This window comes from Ursus arctos, unplaced genomic scaffold, assembly GCF_023065955.2.
Source record: "Ursus arctos isolate Adak ecotype North America unplaced genomic scaffold, UrsArc2.0 scaffold_2, whole genome shotgun sequence".
NCBI lineage: Eukaryota > Metazoa > Chordata > Mammalia > Carnivora > Ursidae > Ursus > Ursus arctos.
The window spans coordinates 99,812,528-99,821,049 of record NW_026622874.1 but is presented as its reverse complement, the minus strand read 5'-3'; the positions used below and the strand labels follow the sequence as shown (position 1 = coordinate 99,821,049).

Sequence of the window (8,522 nt, the reverse complement as noted above, 5' to 3'; positions counted from 1 at the left end):
GCGCAGGCGCGGAGGGTCCAGCTGCTTCGCGGGGCTCAGTGCGCGTGCGCCGGGCCCGACCCTCGCGCGCGCCTGCGCCGAGTCGCAGTCGGTTTGGGGTTGGATCCCGGAGGGCGCGGGGCTCCGAGTGGCCAGTGGCGCGCGGCGGGCCGGCCCGAGGCCGGGCAGCGGGGCCTCCGCCATGCCCGGGATGGTGCTTTTCGGTCGGCGCTGGGCCATCGCTAGCGACGACCTGGTCTTCCCGGGGTTCTTCGAGCTGTCCCTGCGAGTGGTGTGGTAAGGGCAGCGGGCTATGCGGGCGGCCGGGCGGCCGAGGCGCGGAGGGAGCGGGTTCCAGCGGCCCGGGAGGACTGACTGTGTTGCCGGGTTTGAGCGCGCGGTCGCGGTGCCCACGTTCCCTTGGCAGGGCCTCTCCGCCGCGCGGGGCCTCCGAGGACGTGCGTGCAGCTTCTCTCCCCACTTCTCGGAGGGCACACTGAGGCCGGAGCGGGGAGGCCGGGCCCGGGGTCGTCCAGGTGGGCCCCCGTCGTGTGCGGCGCCGAAGCCTGGCCCCGGGAGCCTCCGGGATGTGGTTGCCGACCAAAGGCCGTGGCCTTCGGGATCTGCTTCCTGGAGCCAGGTGCAGCCACTTGCATCATTACGGCGCTCGGCATGGAAACGCAGGGCATCCAGTGTCAACCAAAGGACAGGACGGGAAATAGTAGCCTGCCTGTCGTTCTGGAGCCGGTTGTGGCTGAATTCCCTGAGGAGCAGCCAGGCTCGGCACAGAGTGTGCAACCGATGGGAAGTGGAATTGGGAGCCTCAAGTCTGCTCCCAGAGGGGCTGAGCAGGGAATAAATAAATAATACAGCATTCTTGAAGTACGTGAAATACTGGAAGCCGCTCCTCAGTAGTTACATAGTTTTCAGAGCCAAGTCTCTCTGAGATCATTTCCCATTATTATTTCCAGACCCAGAGTTCTAATATCACAAAACTGACAAAAGCATAAAATGTTCCCTAGTCCCAGTTCCACACGTGGGCTTGAATCCGTAATACAGTGTTCTTGCCAGCGGTGCTCTGCCCTTTGCTGAAATACCTCCAGTGACGGGTCACTGTTACTTTGCGGTGTTTGGTGCTGTCTTTCCTTGTTCTGCACTGAATTACAAAATATATAAGTCTGCAGTATGTGGCCTTTCAAGTTTATCAGTGTTCACTGTGGAACATCGTGGCATAACGTGATTACCACCTCCTGGTTTTTGCATAACACACAACAGAAGACAATGTGTGTTTGTCAATTTCTTGTTAATCTCCAGAAGTAAGCATTGTCTTGTTAATATTTTAGCAAGGGTGTGTTTTGTTGGTTTACACTTACGTATTTCTGAGTCATGATAGGGCTGCTGTTTTTCATCAGCCCACATTATGGTTGCCTGATTATGACATTAAATGACTCTTAGGTATTAGAGCAGGCATCAAATTAGGAACAATCACGTAAACACAGAAAGTATAAAACTCGCTTTTTAAAAAAGGTCACGCTCTTTAATTGACTTAGTAGATCTTTTATTATTTTTTTTTTAGTAGATCTTTTATGGAAGATAATTATATTCCAAAACAAACTTCGCCTGGCTTTGGGAAATATTAACTCCTTTTAAAAAAATTTTTAATTAAAAAATTTTTTTAAGTTTTTATTTATTCTAGAGAGAGAGAGAGAGAGAACATGAGCGGAGAGGGGGTAGAGGAGGAGGGAGAAGCAGGCTTCCCATCAAGCAGAGAGCCTGACTCGGGGCTCGATCCCAGGACCCTGGGGTCATGACCTGAGCAGAAGGCAGACGATTAACCAACTGAGCCACCCAGGCGCCCCTAACTAAAAATTTAAAAATATATATATATTAACTCCATTTCCTTCTTTCTGTAATGTTTTATAATGTAGTTCCTTGGTTTCCATTTCTGACCCTCCCTATCTCTTGGCAGGTGGATTGGCATTTTGACTTTGTTCCTCATGCACAGAGGGAAGCTGGACTGTGCGGGCGGCGCCCTGCTCAGCAGTTACTTGATCGTTCTTCTTGTTCTCCTGGCAGTTATTATATGTACAGTGTCTGCCATCGTGTGTGTCAGCATGAAAGGTAAAGGGTAGCCTTTTCTATTTGATACGTGTTTTTTTAACTGCCTTATTGAGATGTAATTCATGTACCGTGCAGTTCACGCATTTAAAGTGTACAAGTCCATGATTTTTAGTGTGTTCACAGACTGTGCAGCCATCACCACAATTTTGGTACGTTTTCATCTCCCCAAAAAGAAATCCTATACCTCTTAGCAGTCACTCCTCCCTTTCCCCCAATTTCCTCAGCCCTAGCCATCTGCTGATCTTCACCTGTAGATCTGCCTCGTTGGGATCGGACAGGTGGAGTCACCCACTATGTGGCCGGTTGGTCTGGCCTCTGAAACTTAGCGTAACGTTTTCAAGGTTCATGGACCTTGTAGTGTGTATCAGCTCTTCATTTTTCCTATGGCTGAGTAATATTGGCTCAGTCAGTGAAGCGTCTGCCTTTGGCTCAGGTCATGATCCCGGGGTTCTGGGATCGAGACCCACATCAGGCTGCCTGCCTAGTGGGGAGTCTGCTTCTCCCTCTGCCCTCCTCCCCCAAGCCTGCTGGTGCGCATGCTCTCTTTCTCTCTCAAATAAATAAAAAATCTTTTTAAAAAATTACATTGAATGGTTTGCCACATTTTACTTATCCATTTGTCAGTCCGTGGACATTTGGGTTATTAAGACTTCTGGGCTGTTACAAATCACGAACGTTCACGTACATGTTTTTGGAAAGACAGAGGTTTTGATTTCTCTTGGATGTGTGCCTGGGCGTGGAATGGCTGGATCATGTGGTGTCCCCGTGTTTAACCTTCCGGGGAACTGCCAGACTGGCTTCCAAGCAGCTACACCGTTTTTCTTTCAGTTTATAAAGAAGGCCAGTTTCTCCACGTCCTCAGCAGCACTTACCTTTGTCTGACTTTCTGACCCTAGCCGTCCTGGTGGATCTCACTGTGGTGGTGATTCGCGCTGCCTTGACGAGCATCCTTTCCTGGGCTTACCGGCCATTCGTGTACCGTCTTTGGGGATGTGTCTACTCAGATGCTTTGCCCCGTTTTTAGTTGGGTTATTTGTCCTTTTTTATTAATTAATTGTAACAGTTCCATCTATTCTTAATGTTTTTCTCCATGTTACAGTTTTCTGCGGTCACTTTGCGGAAAACGCTGGGAGCCTTCCCCGTGTGAGTGCTCAGGTTCATAGGAGGAGCCGAGCATTGTGGTACATGAGTAACTAAAAACTCCGCAGTCAGAGGCAGGGCTGAATGGCATGCCTCCCTCCAGCGCATTTCATCATTGCTTGAGTGGGGCTGTGGGAGGCAGACTCACACACTCCAGAGGATGGTGAAAGCGCTGGGAGGGAATAGCTGATACCCTGGGCGGCAGAACCATGACCTTGACGGTTTGGAATGACCAACTGAAACTTAAAAGATGGGGGTAGCTCATGGGGACTGATAGAGAAACATTAGTGGCCAGGTGTTTCATGAGAAAGACTGCAGGGTTTTGGATGACCGAGAGGTGTGGCGTGTGCCCACTTACAGAGAAATCTGTGGAGAAGAGAGCTCTGTGCATTTTAGCCCGCCCCTGAAAACGTGCGTGCGTGCAGGGATGTCCAGAGCGAGGAAGGTCCCAGTGTTGTGGTCCGTGTCTGTCCCCGCCATGTGGGGTTAGCACAGTGGAGTTGTGGCTTTGGTGTTGTGGTGGTGTTTAGAGAGAGTGTGGGGGGGTTGCAGCGGGAGAAAGAGAATCTCAAGGAGACTCCGCACTGAGCATGGAGCCCGATGCAGCGGTTGATCTCATGACCCTGAGATCATGACCTGAACGGAAAGCAAGTCACGTGCTCGACGGACTGAGCCAGCCCGGTGCCCAGCACTATGGGGCTTTTTCATCAAGTCTGAATTTCTGAAGGAAGAAGTGTCTAGGTTGGTGTTCACTGCAGCTGTGGCATCGTCTCATTTATTGGCCTGTTCTGGTTAGGAGACCAGTGTGCTGCTGTAAGAGTGGGTTCAGATCTGAAGCTTTTTTTTCCTTAAATGTTTTTGTTTAGATATTTTTGGAGGCGTCAGGTTCGGAGGCTCCTCCGAAGCACTTGCCTGAGGCCTGCTCCACCTCACACTCCCGGTCAGGGCTCAGAAGACATCTGCCGGTGTGTGTGGTAGGCGTCGTGTGCCGGTGGTTTGTCTTGTGGGTGGGTTGCCCATCCCGCAGCCTCTTCCAGACAGAATCCGGTTTTATTTGGGACGTCCCCCATCCCTCACATATGAAGTAAGTGTGTCAGAGAAGCCAGGGCTCCACCCAGCTCAGGAATGACCCTCGTTTGTCAGTGATTGGTTCCAGAATGGACGCGTGACCCAGTTTGAGCCAGTTGAAATTCAGGAGTTTTCTGGAAAATTCTGGGCAGTCTTTCCTTGCTTCTCTAGGAAAGATCCAGAAACAATATACTCTTTTCATTCTGGGTGATTCTGTGGAGGGATGGGCTGCGGAGTTCCTGCTGTATCTGCACTCACAGCCAGGGTGAGCTGACAGAGGAGGGCAGAGCCCTGAGAGGCCAGAGAGCCGTGACACCTGTCCCGGCTCTGCACTTCCAGTCCCCGACGTCGGGGCAGGTCCCGGGTCCTTCCTGTTTTTAAGCTTTTGTTACTTATGGCTAGAGATCCCACACCTGAACCAAAAACAATGTTTTATAAGTCATATTAGTTTAAATGCCAACCCTGAGATCATGATCTGAGCTGAAATCAAGAGTCGGATGCTTAACTGACTGAGCCACCCAGGCGCCCTTGTTCGTTACATTCTTGCTACATGGATAACTTCTTTGCCCCTTTTGTTCCGTAAGGCGGCTCGGTAATGAACCTGTCACTTGTGCTGAAAGGCCGTGTTTGTGTAGCTTTGGCCTGGCGTTACTGTCTAAGAGAGACATGAGCTGCAGAGGGCGCATTTGGGGCCAGTGGGGTTCAGTCTTCCTTGTCCCGGAGACTGATGCTGTGTATTGACCTCTGCTCTTTTTCTTGGTCGTCAGTGTAGCAGAGTTGGGAGAATCTTGATACCACGGCAGTTTCTAGTTTCCCTGGTGAAATCCTACTGTTTCTACCATGGAGGAGGCTTACGTAGGGAAGGCCCAGCCCCATGACCACCACGTTTTCATGGCAGAACACGCTCAGCCTGCAGCGTCTGCCATTCGCTGCGTGTGCTCCCGATCCTGGGACATTTCCTCGTGTCGCCTCTGTACGCGTATCGGGGGCTCGTTGCTCCCCTCACGCCAGGGAAGGTTGCTGCACTGTGTAGAGGCATTGAACCAAAGATTCTGTGACACAGGCCTGCCTTTTGTGGTCTTTGCACAAACGGCTCAGCCAGATGAAGACCCAGGCTGTGCTGAGAACACGGCATTCAGGGCGGAAGTTCTGCTCGTCCGTTATGGGGCCCACGCGTCTCTGTGCCCCCCGCAGCAGCCAGGTCCTCGCCGGCCCTTCTGCCTCGAGAGGAAGATCTCTTACCTCAGTAAATAACAATGTTCTCCTCGGCGGGTGTGACTTGATAGAGGAGGTTTTTTCAGTACCTTGATCTTTCTGGAATCTTAGAACTCCGTTTTCTGCTTTAATTAAAGCACACAGACCTCTGTGGATACTCGGGTTTAAGACACACGGTAAAAAGGTTGCATGGTGGGTTTCTTCAAGTGTTCTCGCGCGTCAGAATCGTTCACTTCCCAAGACTGCAGATGCAGGTGAGACGGAGAGCCGGGACCATGCAGACCTGGAATGGGGGGGGTTGTTAATATTTTATTTATTTGAGAGAGAGAGAGTGCAGGGGGAGGGGCAGAGAGAGAAAGGGAGGGAGAGAATCTCAGGCAGACTCCCCCCTGAGCACAGAGCCGGACGGACACAGGACTTGATCTCACGACCCTGAAGTCATGACCTGAGCTGAAATCAAGAGTCGGAGGCTTAATCAACCCTACCACCCAGGCACCCCCTGGGTTATGTTTTAGAAAGTAGTTACTAAGGTCTCTTAGCCTCAGTTTCCTCATTTGTAAAATGGGATGGTGACTGTCTTCAGAGTTGTGAGGATTACAGAATAATGGGTGTAAAGTGTTTCAGATGGTGCCTGAACGCCATAGGTCTTGAGCAGATGGTGGAATTACTTTCTAGAACTCAGGTGACCGTGTATGTCTGTTGGCCCCGGACAGCTCTGTTATGTGCCCGTTGTCCCAGCATAATTAATAGCACCTCCTTCCTCTCTCAGAAGTGTCCTGGTTTGGGCAGTGATTATATGGTCATCCCAGTTAGAACTCTGAAGTATCTTGAAACCCCAGGAAGTCTAGGAAATGAATCTGAGGCTTTTTGTCCTGTTTCCACTCCTCACTTGTTCACTTGCTCTCACCATGGGGCATCGATTTCCAATTACGAGGAGAAACCACCAGAGCACCTGTGGTACCAGCAGATGTCTGCGTGCTCTGTCTCTGTGGGAAGGAAGTCTCTGAGGAAGCCAGCTGCCCGGTGTGAATATCTTCTGTGTTTCAGGAACCATCTGTAATCCTGGACCACGGAAATCTATGTCCAAGCTGCTTTACCTCCGCCTGGCGCTCTTTCTGCCAGAGATGGTCTGGGCTTCTCTGGGGGCCGCCTGGATAGCAGACGACGTTCAGTGTGACAAGACGGTGGTGAATGGCATCATTGCCACCGTCATCATCAGGTGAGGTCTTCCGTCTTCTCTTTCAGCTTCTTGTCTCAGGTGCATTTGAGATGTAGGGAAACAGACCTTTCGGAGTCACTGTAGATAGCCCAGCGTCGTGCGGGCTCCTAACGTTGTTAGAAATCGGCCCTTTTTGAGTAAACCATAAAAATTGAGAGACGTGCATTTATATATAAGAAATAATTCATCTCCCGTGAACGCGTTTATTGATGTCATTGTCTTTCTTGCTGGTTCTCATTCTTCTGCGTTCCATCCCTTCTGTTATAAGAAGGAAGAAAACCCGAAGACCAAATCAAGGGCAAAAACTTAAGGCAGGTTGAGCAGAAATGCTGTGTCAGAAATTGCGACAGGGACTAACGCACGGGGTCGGGTTTTCGCGGTTTCCAGGCTCACAGTCTTAGGAACACAGGGGCAGCAGAGTCCCTCTGCAGAGGCGCGTCTTCCCGTGGGGCCCACGTTCGTGAACACAGTGTGTGGCCCATTGTGGACAGTCTCGAAATACTTACATGTATGAGTGAAAGACCCACCAGAGTATCCCACAATGTGGCAAAGTTCTTTCAGTTTTACCGAGCAGAACCCCGAGGCACTGAGGAGTAAGGGCCTGGGTCTTGGCCATAGGACCGTGGAGAGCAGGTTCTGGCTATTTCCGTGCCCAGGCTGCAGCCCTACCAGGCACCTCCTTTTTTCTTTTGTGGTCTTCACTTCTAAGGCTCTGATTTTCGTGGGGCCTGGGTCAGCCACAGGCTCAAAAAGAACTTTCTAGAAGAAACAAGTTGCTCACCTCAGCCTGGTTCTGGGAGATCCGCATCTTCCTGGGTCACTGGAGCCACAGCCGTACAGATGCAAAAACCGGGCCCTGAGGAGGGAGCCGTGGCCCCCGCGTCTGGATATGGGACCCGGGGTCATCACGCCTTCTCTTTCTGTTTTGCAGCTGGATTATCATCGTCTCCACTGTGGTCACCATCATCATCGTCTTTGACCCCCTCGGGGGGAAAATGGCTCCGTGTCCGTCCGCTGGCCCCAACCACCTGGATAGTCGTGAGTCGAGCCAGCTTCTTCACGGCCTCAAGACAGCAGCTACCAGCGTGTGGGAAACCAGAATCAAGTTCCTGTGCTGCTGTGTCGGGAAGGACGACCATACTCGAGTTGCTTTTTCGAGTACGGCAGAGCTTTTCTCAACCTACTTTTCAGTAAGCTCAAGGGGTCTGCTCTCGTCTCTGTCTCCGAAGTAAATGTCTCTCGTGTTGAGATGAATACTGTGTCGGGAGCTGATCCCCTGTCCACCCCAGGGAGCTCTTGCACATGTGTGGTCTGCAGTGTGGCGGGTCCCGGGGGGGACAGGGGGCGTCTCTCTAGTGAGTGCGTCCTGCTGTTGCCACCTGTTTGTTACACTGTCAGGATTGTTAGTTCTTTTTTTTTTTTTTTAAGATTTTTATTTATTTGACAGAGAGGCAGCGAGAGAGGGAACACAAGCAGGGGAGTGGGGGAGGGAGAAGCAGCCTTCCCGCTGAGCAGGGAGTCTGATGCAGGGCTCGATCCCAGGACCCTGGGATCATGACCTGAGCTGAAGGCAGACGCTTAATGGCTGAGCCACCCAGGCGTCCCTGTTAGTTCATTTTTAAGGAGCTACATAATGGAGCCCGCGTATCTTGGGGATGATTTGCCCGTTGTCTGAACTGTCTGTCCTCTGCGCCTCTGGCCCTCGGCAGGCGCCAGGTGTGGGCGGTGTCATGCATCCAGGGTGTCAGCCCTTGGTTGCTCCTTCATAGCATGATAGAAA

At 51.5% G+C, this 8,522-nt stretch overlaps 1 protein-coding gene across 2 annotated transcripts in view; it reads left to right on the top strand.

The window, feature by feature from the left end:
• Positions 1-63: 63 nt before the first annotated feature.
• DAGLB (diacylglycerol lipase beta) overlaps positions 64-8,522 on the top strand; it is a 28,401-nt gene continuing 19,942 nt past the window's right edge. Inside the window, exons 1-4 of one of the 2 annotated variants that reach the window (XM_026516289.3) lie at positions 64-276; positions 1,949-2,100; positions 6,571-6,742; positions 7,674-7,932. In XM_026516289.3, coding sequence (XP_026372074.1) covers positions 182-276; positions 1,949-2,100; positions 6,571-6,742; positions 7,674-7,932 — 678 coding nt within the window. In that variant the 5' untranslated portion in view covers positions 64-181. The remainder of the gene's footprint in view (positions 277-1,948; positions 2,101-6,570; positions 6,743-7,673; positions 7,933-8,522) is intronic. The other variant, XM_057315696.1, reaches the window with a different exon arrangement.